The sequence below is a fragment of the Oryctolagus cuniculus genome, chromosome 3, assembly GCF_964237555.1.
Source record: "Oryctolagus cuniculus chromosome 3, mOryCun1.1, whole genome shotgun sequence".
Lineage (NCBI taxonomy): Eukaryota > Metazoa > Chordata > Mammalia > Lagomorpha > Leporidae > Oryctolagus > Oryctolagus cuniculus.
This window is the reverse complement of record NC_091434.1, coordinates 180,300,113-180,312,517: the sequence shown is the minus strand read 5'-3', so window position 1 is coordinate 180,312,517 and position 12,405 is coordinate 180,300,113. Positions and strand designations below refer to the sequence as shown.

General features: G+C 42.6%; 1 protein-coding gene across 1 annotated transcript; it reads left to right on the top strand.

Moving 5' to 3' along the window:
- The first annotated feature begins 611 nt into the window (after positions 1–611).
- On the top strand, positions 612–3,091 carry TAS2R60 (taste 2 receptor member 60). Its single transcript, XM_008258113.3, has one exon. It carries the CDS (start codon positions 612–614, stop codon positions 1,668–1,670), a length of 1,059 nt encoding a protein of 352 aa, XP_008256335.1. The 3' UTR covers positions 1,671–3,091.
- Positions 3,092–12,405: the final 9,314 nt, after the last annotated feature.

Genomic DNA, 12,405 nt, shown 5'->3' with positions numbered 1-12,405 from the left:
GCCATTGATTTCATAGTTATCTTGATGGCGCTTACTCATACAGTATTTTTGTTAGTTTTATAAAAATTCTGCCTACCTAAGTATATATAATTGTTTCCCGTGTTCCATTTTATGGTGATGAACACCACGAATAACAGGATTCAAATAATCCTCTCTCCATAGAGGTTTTGCTCAGTTTTCTATCTCTTTGTTAAAGGGATATTCTCATAAATCCTATCTCATAACCATGCCTAGAATGTAACACCCATTCTCCTCACCCTCCACCAAGGACATGAAGGCTGACTCTCAGTATGGGGCATGCCCTGTGGATTTCACCCATGGGCAGCTGGCAGGTGTGTGATCATGGCTTAGGTGTCAGCTTAGAAAAGTTTAACCTCCTGTGTAAGGACACCAAATGCAAGGGCCTGATATATTATCCATGTTGAAGTTGGCATGGACAGAAAATAAGCAGGTGGGAAGGCAAATTTGCAGGCAGGCAGGGGGGCTTTGGAAACTAAGCCTGGACTATATTTGCATCTTTTCTGAAAAAAGAAACCTCTTCACCTTCCTCTGATAATCGGTGTCTTCTACTCTGGCCTCAGCTCTCACTTGGGGCAGCTGGAGGGACAAGCATGTCATACAAGACCTTGCAGAGCAACCCAACAGAAGCAGCCCTTGAAACCTGGAGACCCAGCTTGTTCACAGGAAAGCAGGATGGAAACTACCTGATTCTAGGATATTCAGCGATTGATACGAAAATCATTGTCTTGGCTATAATCTTGTTGTTTTTGTGCCTGGTGGCAGTGGTGGGCAATGGCATTATCACTGCAACACTTGGCATGAACTGGCTGCTTCAGAGAACATTGTCGCCTTGTGATAAGTTATTGGTCAGCCTTGGGGCCTCCCGGTTCTTCCTGCAGTGGGTAGTGTTATGCAGGAATATTTACGTTTTCCTGCATCCGACAGTCTTCCCATACAACAATGTACTGCGGTTCCTAGCCATCTACTGGGACTTCCTGAGTGCTGTCACCTTATGGTTCTCGACCTGGCTCAGTGTCTTCTATTGCGTGAAGATCACCACCTTCACCCATCCCGTCTTCCTCTGGCTAAAGCACAGGGTGTCTAGGTGGGTACCGTGGATGCTGCTCAGCTCTGTGGGGTTTTCTGCCCTGAGTACCGTCCTACTTTTCATGGGTAATCAGAGTATATATCAGAACTATTTAAGGACGGATGGACAATCTTGGAACGTCACTGGGAATAACATGAGGAGCTCGTGTGAGAAATTCTATCTGTTCCCTATAAAAGCGATTACTTGGCTAGTCCCTACTCTTATCTTTCTCATTTGCATGGTTTTGCTCCTCACATCTCTTGGAAGACACACAAAGAAGGTCCTCTTGAGTCTCTCAGGATCCCAAGACCCCAGTGCCCAGGCCCACATCAAAGCTCTCCTGGCTCTCATCTCCTTTGCCATCCTCTTCACCTCCTATTCTCTGTCAATGATGCTCACTGCTGCAGGCATTTTTCCGTCTCAGGAGTTTAGGTACTGGGTGTGGCAGGTGCTGATTTATCTGTGCGCAGCGGTCCACCCTTTCATTCTGCTTTGCACCAACCATAAGCTGAAAGCTGTGCTGGAGAAGGGTTGCTGCTCAAGGAATGAGGCCTCTGGGGCTGCAGCTGATGATCACCTCTGAGGCAGGGGAGCAGCCAGGTAGACAGCTGCTGTCACGGACATGCCTTCAGCAAGAGCGTATCTGCTACGGCCGCATTCCTGTGGGACCTGACGTGGTCAAAGAACTGGGGAACTTGTTTTCCTTGTGATTCATCACCTAAAATTACTCTCCTGAAACCTGGGTGAAAAGATCCTGATATATCGTGCAACGTTTCCTCTGTTGAATCGGACTATAGAAGATTTTTGGAGCCTCAGCTTTCCCCTGGCTTTCTCCTGCGAACCACCATTCCTTTTTCATCATTGCACAGTCTTCTGGCCATCTACATGGTGGAGATCTCTTTCCTTCCTGGTGGACTTGGTTCCTGGTATCCAAATTCTCTGCATAGGGCAATGATGTAGTCTGTGCATGTGTGGCAGTAGGTATTGTCTGGGGTTTGTATATTCTGACAGCCTTCCGAGATTCCTCTGGGTGCTGGAGGCTATGATTTATATGTTGTTTGTGTTCTCTACAATAACCTGGCCTGTTGGTTTGTTCTGGAATGTTAAGGTCCATAGGTACAGATGCAACTTCTTTAATGTCAATATTGGGACCTACTGCAATTTTTGTCATGGTCAAGGTCACCTGTCTGAAATATCACATTGAAAAAGAAACAGACTGCTGGTTTGAATGAGTGAACTACTTTTCTCAGCTCTCTTCAGAACTTCTTTAGGCTCAGCTACCCCTCAAAGCATGCAGACTGAGACTACTCAAATCCTGCTATTCCGTCTAACATCTGTCAGCCTCCTTTCCTGTTTTCCACCTCTTGGCATCAGTAGACAGATCCCTGCTTTTGGCTTGTCAAGGCTGATGTACTTGTGCTCCTAAAACCCCATCCCTTCCTGCCCACTCTCTATTTCCAAATTCAGGAAAAGATTTCCACTTCTACACAGTCTCAATTCAGGTCTACTGTGTGGATGGCAGGAGCTCAATTACTTGGGACATTACTGCTGCCTCCAAGGGTTTGTGCTGGCAGGGAGCTGGAGTCAGAAGATGGAGCTGGGAATCCAACCTGAGTACTCCAATACGGGACGTGCGTATTTTAACCTCCTCCTTTCTAGTTGTTAAAGGAGCATCTACATGGCACCCTTCAGTGAAGACTCTGGATCTTTCTAAAGCTCAGCTCTTTCTCACATTTGAGGCCATGTAATTTGGGGTTCTCCAGTTGTGGCCCAAATTCTTGTGCTAGTGCACGCTTGTCTTCTCTTCCTTAGGAGATTTCAAACTTCCTAAAGGCATGGCTGCCTCCCACTCTTCATGAATCCTCCACTACACTTACAAGTAGTCGTTGCATTGAGCAGAGTTGCCCTATTGCAAGTGGAGTCCAGCGGTAAGCACGTGTGCTTCCGTCTGTGTATTTCTGTCCAGGCCACCCGCCACATGTTCACACCTGTGTTTAAGTGGCGTTCCCATTCACCAGCTGGCTGGTTTGGTCGTTGGAAGCTGAGCTTGTGTTTCATTTCTCTTTGACTTGTGTACAATGTATAAGTAATAAAAGGGTGAATAAAAGAATAAAATTTGCCTGATTTTTGATGTCTTTGGCTTCTTTCTTGTACATTTGCATGTTGCCAAGCAGCTGTGCCCAGCAGGCTTGCAGCTCCTTCCTACGGGAATCTCGTGAAGTGCCGGTTCTCTTTGAGCTGCCCCAGTCTTCCTTTACCAAGTGCCCTGCAGAAGTTACTCTTTGTTCCTTCCGCTCTTCATATCATTAGCCTGGGACGACAAAGCATCTCCACGGGCGCAGATTCGTGGGACCCTGAATGACGTACAGGGAAACAGAAAAGAGAAGCAAGGCCTGTGGCATTAGAAACATACCTGATAACTTGTTACCATTAATTTCTTCCCATAGTTCAACTTTATGTGTTATGATGATGACATTAACAACAGTTGCTTATTGAATGTCTATTTTGTGTGAGACATAGGGCTAGAACACAGATTTTTCATAAATATTTTGTATACTTAACTCTTTTTTAAAATTTTTAAAATTTTATTTTTTTGACAGGCAGAGTGGACAGTGAGAGAGAGAGAGACAGAGAGAAAGGTCTTCCTTTTTGCCGTTGGTTCACCCTCCAATGGCCGCTGCGGCCGGTGCGCTATGGCCAGTGCACCGCGCTGATCCGATGGCAGGAGCCAAGCACTTATCCTGGTCTCCCATGGGGTGCAGGGCCCAAGCACTTGGGCCATCCTCCACTGCACTCCCGGGCCACAGCAGAGAGCTGGCCTGGAAGAGGGGCAACCGGGACAGAATCCGGCGCCCCGACCGGGACTAGAACCTGGTGTGCTGGCGCCACAAGGCGGAGGATTAGCCTACTGAGCCGCGGTACCGGCCATGTATGCTTAACTCTTAAAATAACACTATGAAGTGGAAAGTGAGATCCAGAGAGGTTTACTGAACTCTTAGGACCAGTAAATGATAGGACTGGGATATTCTAGTGGTATAGAATTTAAAGTGGTGTGATTTTTTTAAAAAAGATTTATTTATTTATTTGAAAGTCAGAGTTACACACACATATACACAAATGCACACACACACACACACACACAGAGGGAGAGAGGTTTTCCATACTTTGGTTCACTCCCCAAATGGCCACAATCACCGGAGCTGGGCTGATCCGAAGCTAGGAGCAGGGGCTTCTTCTGGGTCTCCCACGCGGGTGCAGGGGCCCAAGGACTTGGGCCATCTTCTGCTGCTTTCCTAGGCCATAGCAGAGAAAAGGATCAGACTCAAACTGGTGCCCATATGGGATGCTGGCACTGCAGGTGGCTGTTTTACCCACTACACAACAGCGCCAGCCCCAAAATGGTGTGATATTAATGCAGATAATCAGTTAAGAGGCTATAAAAAAAGATGTGAATAGGTAGGTGCATTAACAGAGAGTACAGATCATAGTTACATGAAAAGTCGCATATGTTAAGTAAAGCGTTTTTATATCCTGGGAAAATATGATGAATTAATAATGTTTGGCATTTTGGTACTAAAATTGGAAAAGCAAAAACAAAGGTAGAGGCAACATTTTATCATAAATTCCAGACAGATAATCTTTGTAATTTACTTTTTAAAGCTATATTTTTATTTTTTTAAAAAATAGTTTATTTTTTCTTTCTATTTTATCCCATAGAATGCTACCTTTAAAATTTAATGTTATTACAGGTTACTACACTCTCCACCTTTTTGGATGTCATTGCAGAATGTGTCTTCAACTCCTACAAACCAGAGAAGCTCTATTTTTTCACACCTTCCTAAGCAAGACCAGAAATATCAAGCCATAATAAAAATAACTAATTAATTTGACTACCAAGAGAAAAAATATTCTTTTCAGCACAAACACACTTATAAGTATAGGGACTATTGAACTCCTTTTTAATTTGAAAGAGAAGTAATGCATTTTCAGAAAATATTTGCAATCTTTTCTTCCCCAGTAGAATTTAAATTTTCTTTATTTTATTTGGAAGGCAGACACATGCACACACGCACACACAGTGCTGCATCCTAACTGCTAGGCCAAATGCCCACCCCTACAAACATTTAACAAAGGATAGTCACTGAGATCCTTAATATACAAAGGGCTCCCACAAGCCAAAGAATGACTTACAAGCAAATTAATAGAATGGCGATGAAATGACAAAAATAGATAATTCACAAGAAGGAAAATAATGTAGTCTTACTTTTCATCAGGGAAGTGCAAATTAAAGCAAATTGTGATATAAACAAAGCTCCATAAGGCAGTGGCTTCCCCTTTCTTTCTCTGAAGGTCACACAAGAGCAACAAGAAAGTTGAAAGAGATTCTGAAAACTGCTTTCAATGAAGCTAAGAGGTAGATAATGCACAAATTTCAAATTATGTGAAATCATTGCCCATCACAGATCAGGAAGTCAAGAAGGCAAATGAAAAGGAGAAGTTTAAAGAGAAGTGAGGCAGCCCAGGAGGGGTGAGGCAAAAAATTAGCCTGCAAAAATACACTTTGCGCAGGACAGAGCCACACCCAGCAATGCAGCAGCCTCTTGGGATACAGGTGTTGGTTACCTACTGCTGCATGACAAGCTTCCTCAGCACTGAGTGGCTTACAGCACTGGCCAAGTGTTCCTGTGGGTCATCAGGCAGTTCCCAATGAGTCTCTGGCTCTCTGTTTCTCCAAAGGCTGCAGAATGTTAAGGCCCCAGTTGGAAGGATCTACTTCCTAATGCACTCATGTGGTTGCTGGAGGACTGAGCTCCTCATGGGGTGTTGGGCTGATGCATTGGCTCCTTTGGAACTACAGGGTGAGGTCTCCTTTGGTTTCTTCCACATGGCCCCCTCCTCAGAATGTCTCCATCAGAATGAACAAGTGAAAGAGCAAGCGAGAGCTCCTGTTAATAGAATTCAGACTCTTACAGCCTCGTCTCGATGGTAACCACGCAGTTGTGGTTGACAGAAGCAGAGGACTAAGAGAATTGGATCAATAATAATCAAAAAGGTAGGCGCCAAAACAAAAGGTGCATACTTATTTTTTTTTCAAAGATTTATTTATTTTTTACTTGAAAGAGTTACACAGAGAGAAGGAGAGGCAAAAAGAGAGGGAGAGGGAGAGGGAGAGAGAGAGGTCTTCAATCCGCTGGTTCACTCCCCAATTGGCTGCAACAGCCGGAGCTGCGCCGATCAGGAGCCAGGAGCCTCCTCTGGGTCTCCCACGTGGGTGCAGGGTCCCAAGGACTTGGGCCATCTTCCACCGCTTTCCCAGGCCAAAGCAGAGAGCTGGATTGGAAGTGGAGCAGCTGGGTCTTAAACCGGTGCCCATATGGGGTGCTGGCACTGAAGGTGGCGGCTTTACCCGCTATGCCATAGTGCTGGCCCCGCATACTTCTCATTAATGAATTCACAAACACAAATGAAGAAATAAAATAAAAAATAAAAGTTCTTTAAAAAGATCTTTAAAAACAAGAAAGCATAATGTATTAGAACTAAAACAAAACATACTGAACATGCAATTAAATAAACCTAAACTTCGGGGCCAACACTGTTGCATAGAGGGTAAATCTGCCACCCGTGATGCCAACATCCGTATGAGAACTGGTTCAAGTTCTGGCTGCTCAACTTCTGATCCAACTCCCTGCTACTGTGCCTGGGAAAGCAGTGGAGGATGGCCCAAGTCCTTGGGCTGCTGCACCCATGCAGGAATCCTGGATGAAGCTGCTGGCTCCTGGCTTCTGATATGCTCAGCTCTGGCTGTTGTGGTCATTGGGCAGTGAAGCAGTGGATGCAAGATCTCTTTCTGTCTCTGCCCCTCTCTGTATCTGTAACTCTCCTTTCAAATAAATAAATAAATCTTTAAAAAAATAAAATAAAATTAGACTTTGTTCTTAAAAGAGAACAGTCTTCAGATTGGTTCACAAAGCAAAACACAACTCTATGATATTTATAAGAGTTGTAAATAAAGTATAGTTTATAGAAAATTTGTAAATAAAAAGGTGAAAAATAATATGTCAGGGTAGGCAAACAAAACAAATTCGTGCTTAAAACTATTAAATCAGACACTAAGATAAACTTTTAATATTAAGAGAAAAAATGTAAAATTGATAGAATTGGTTTGAGTATCTATATTACAAGAAATATTGGGACATATGGGCAGGAACATTAAAAGCAAAATACTTTGCCAAGCAGACAAAAATTAAATATGGTCAAATAAGTTAGTCCTTATTAACTTATATGATATAAGTTAATATTAACCATATTAACTCTGTGGAAACCCGGAGCACAAAAACCAGTGGAATAATTACCAAAACAGAGATAACAAAAATTGCCTAAAGCAGAATACTACAAGATCTCACACATATAAAATCCTGTATAAAATATTAGAAAGTAAGATTCAGTAGTATATTAAACATTATTTCATTATTAGGTAGAGTTTAGGAATTTAAAGATGATTCAATATTAGAAAATCCATTAATATAACATCTTAGTAATCACTCTAAAAAATTCATATAATCCTCTCCAAAAATTACAAAAGGCAATTAAAAATTTATACTAATGTTTGATAAAATGCACATTAATAATAATGTAATAATTTGAAAATATATATCACCTCAAAACACAGCATATTTAATGAATCTAGAGATGTTCTTATAAAACTCAACATACTAAAAGAATGAACTTTATTACCATTATTTGCATTTAAATGGTGAAAATATCCAATGTAGTAATGCAAAAGAAAGAAATCAGAGCTTTAGAAAGCTCTACAGGGGAGGTAAAAATGTAGTCTTGAGAAGTCTGCATAATCAACATCATCATGAAAAACACTATAGAATAAGAACTTAGTATGGTGGTGACATGCAAAATAAATACACAGAATCAGTATTTTCTAAAATATACAAACAACCAGCAAGCTAAAGTTAAGGCACTAGCTGGTTTTCCTGCATGCTTTATTGGTGTATCTGGGTTCAGTTTCAGGTCCTGCTCCTTCTCTGGGAAGGTGGCAGGTGGTGGTCAAGTAGTTGGGTACCTGCCACTCATGTGGGAGACCTTGACTGGGTTCCCTGGCTCTTGGCCCATCCCAATCCCATCCCTGCCAAGGCAGGCATTCGGGGAGTAAACCAGCAGATGGGGCATGCTCTTTCTGTCTCTCTCTCATTTTCTCTGTCTCTCAAATGAACACATTAAAAAATCTGCATGAGAAAAAATTACTAGAAATTTACAAAAAACCAAGAAGTTGGGAAAATATCTGCAAGCTCTATTATAAAGTTCAATCTCCAGTATTATAAAGAGCTCTGAGAATTGATGGAAAAAGATTAACAGTACAAAATATAAGGAGAAAAGGCAAACAATATGAACATGGAATTCATAGAAAAAGGCAGGAAGGATAGTCAATCTAATTTATAATGAGATAAATATAAATTAAAACTACATGGAGGTACTGTTTACTGTTTTTTATCTATTAATTTGCAAAACTCCCAAACAACGACTTTTGCCAAGTTGTTGGGGAAACGTACTCTTTACATATTGATGATGGGAGTGCAGTTTGGCGATGTCCATCAAGTTTATTGATGCACACACCCTTGATCCCAGCAGTCCTCCTTAGGATTTTGCTGTGTAGCACACCACACGGGTATTGCGATTTGTGCTTCACCCTCTTGGACCTGCTGGGACTTGAGTCAGCTTCTAGGTCTGGAAGCAATGGGAAGGGCTGGAGGTGGGCCATCAGCAGGATCAGCAGTGCCTTGCAGGGAAGCTGCGTGAGGTGAGTCCATTCCAGGTTCTGCAGGGAAGGCGTAATCAGGCTTCTCAGATAAAGGAGAAAGAACAACTTCTATTGGTAAAATTTTGTAGAATTTAGGGGCTCAAGTTTTTAGCTTTGCTGGAATTTGCCCCATGTCTCTATCCCAATTTTCTGGGCTCTACTCCTTAATTAATGCATTTTCCTCCCAAGAAATCCTGCAAGTTTGGGAGTTAACATGGCATTGCAATTCAGTTACCTGTGCTTTGGATTTGGGGCTTGGTTTTCAGAAATCTTAGCTTTATAATCACAGATGAAAAGAGTTGTTACTGTTGCTGTTTATTCAATGACAGTCATAAATGATTTCTGATTCTTTACCTGGATATTGAGTCTAAAGTTCTAAGCCCTCCTGCACTCAGGTTTTTTTCTGCTACATTCACTGGCCTCCTAAGAGACCATCCTTACAGCCTGGAAGCTACCTGTCCAGAGAGCACTAGAATGGCATTTTGAATATCCAGCTGGGGTACCAAATTAAAGAAAATATTTTATTAGAAAGGGAAAAAGATGAGAGAGGATGAGAGAGAGTGATTTTGCCATCTACTTCTTCACCTCCCAAATGTCAAATGCTTGCAATAGCCAGAGCAGGATTAAGCAAAAGCCAGAAGCCTAAAACTCCATCCAGGTCTCCCACGTTGGTGGCCATCCGGGTCTCCCACGTCGGTGGCAGGGGCTCAACTACATGGGTCGTCATCCACATCCTCTCAGGGTTTGTCAGCAGGAAGCTGGATCTGAAGCAGAGGAGACAGGGCTTGAACTGGTGCTCTGATATGTGATGTGGGTGTCCCGAGCAATGGTTTAGCCTACTGTCCCACAATGCTCAATCCTGGAATACCAAACTGTAGATGATACTTTGTACTGGTAGGTTGCTACCCTTAGTGTGTGGCATGCACTCCAAACTAATGGCGATTTTTTACATGTGCTGTGTCTTTGACATGTGGAAGACATGGGTCCAGAAAGCAAGGAGTGGAAGTAGAAGCAACTCTGCTTACCGTATCTCCTTGAGACTCACATAGGGAATTTGTGCTTTCTACCAGGTGACTTTAGACTCTGAGGGTATAGATATCTTGGTTCCAGAAGTAGAGAATACTTCCAAAAAACGGTTGAAATAATAATCCTAATGAAGTTATGGCTGCCATCTGTTCATTTTATGTTCCTGTTTGTAGAAGACCAGGAAGGAATGTGGTAACACACAGAGAATACTCTTATTGGTAGGAATAGTTGATTGTGATCACCATGTGGAGAGAGGAGCTGGGGAGAAAATGTGAGGGACTCATGTGATGGCCAGTTACCCTGTAATTGAGCAAGTACACCTAACTCTGCTTTTAAGGGCATGGTCATCAGGAATTCCATCTCAGGGATAAGGATCTGGAACCCCTCACGAGGAAAGTGCACTACACCAGAATGGAGGGCTGGCCAAGGGTGAAAGGAACCCTTGGTAGAAGAGGGTGGTAGAAGAGGATGGTGGTGTTTATTAGTCATGACCAGGTGCAGCAGGAAGGCTGTATATTGTCTCCTTGAAAATTTCATCTAAGCAGAGTCTTGGAGGAGCTGTGACTAGATGGAGTGAACTTCGTGTGAGAGTCAACTAAAGCAGAGTGGTACAAGGGGTAGATTATAACCAGTGCTCTGGGTGGCCCTCCCTCTGCTCCAGTCTACTTTACAAGGTTGCTATATTCATTGCCACTTTGTGCAGGGATTGGCTGCTAAGGCCCATACTGATTTTTGCTCCCAAGAATTGCCTTTGAGTGATGGGAGCCATTCTACCCATAGAAGTCTGAGATTGTTCCATCCTTTTCTTTGTGAGGTTCTTGGATAATGACCGTCTGGTGTAACAACCTAGCTTTCTTGCTTCCCAGTGAGATACCATTTGTGGTGTAATCTATGCCCTAGTTCTCCTCATGAGATCAAAGGGAGTTGGGACTGGTTCTGGAACCACTTTTTTTTTTTTTTTTGTCTAGCTTCTTTCTTTGTCCTGTACCGAATCTCTTACTTCCCTATAATTTTCTCTGAAAGCAATTCCTCAAAATATTGTTTGCACAAAAATTTCTGTCTCAGGCTCTGATTCTAAAGAGTGTGATCTAAATGGTCTAATTTTCAGGCTATATTTTCACTTGTTTATCTTTTTCTTACATGTGCACATGTATGTCTATTTCAAATTTGTATTACAGATTGAACTGCTGCTATTCCCTCACTGTCAGTTCAATGTTCTTATCTCGCTGTTTTTTGTTTGTTTTGTTTCTATGTGTGGCAACTCCGTCCTTCCAGTTGCTCTACTGAAGCCTTTCACATTTCGTATCGAATCGTACGGCAGCTCCGATGCTGAATCACTCATGGTAAGCGTCGGGGAGCTAGCTGGCCGTGGAGGACCTGCTCCTAGGTTGTGGTTTCATATGCAGAAGCTTCCCCTTCACTTTTATCTGTTGAAAGTCAGATCTTGACAAAATCCGGGTTAGAGTGAGGGTCACTCAGCCCTCAAAACGCGTCTGGAAGCCCACCACTCTTCATCACCTCCCTTGCTCCACTCTGGTGCAAGCCACTCTTATCTTGCAGTGGCCTCCTAACTGGTTCTGCAGCTTTTACTCTCATTTGCCTTTGGTCTGCTTTCAGCATAGCAGCCAGAAGATCCTTTTAAAATATCAGTGTTACCATGTGACATGTCTTTCCTAATTCTCCATTTGCTTTCACCCTATAGTAAAAGTGAACTCTTCAGAATGAAATAAAATGCCCTCCATGATTTTGTCCACTGCCTCTTGCCTCTTAAGTCCCTGGTGTTGCTCTGATCTCTGACACTTCTCCCACCACTTGGCTCCCTTGATGTTCCAAATAAACCGGCCATGCCCTTTCTTAGAGGTTTTGTGTTTGGTGATCTCTATGCTGAGTGATCCTCCCAGGCTGTTGGCATGGCTCATCCCCCACTCCCTGCAGGCATAGTCATCGCCACTCTATCTAAATTGCAATCGGCAATCCTACTTTTCCCTGCCTTTTGTGCTCATTTTTGTTGTTTTTTTTTGTTTGCTTCTACTATGTTAATGTTAGCGCCATGAGGACTGGGATTGATTTATGTCTGTCTGGTTCTCTACAGGCAAATGGTGGGCACTCAATAAGTATTAGTTGAAGACATGCACAAATTATTTTGCTGTAATTAACTAGACTCTTATTAGTGTAAAAAAATCAAGCATGGTTGCTAGAAGCTGGGTCACTGAATTTCTTACACATTCAGACACTTTGGTGATTTTTATTGGTTCATTAACACACCGTCTAGCCTTTATAATGTTACAGTTCTTAGAAGAGAGGTGTAGCTGATGCCACGTATCTTTTACATCTTACCAAGAATTCCCTGATTTTATTACAAATGGAGGCATAGGTGTGTATCTTCCTGCAGAGTGCAAAGGACACGTGAAAGCAGAATCTAAATATTTAAGAAATTTATCATGCAACGTGCATAAGCCATTTGGAAGAACACAAAACAAGA

What these genes read in the sequence shown, in the direction of transcription:
- TAS2R60 (XM_008258113.3), top strand. Translation starts at nt 612, where the DNA reads ATGTCATACAAGACCTTGCAGAGCAACCCAACAGAAGCAGCCCTTGAA.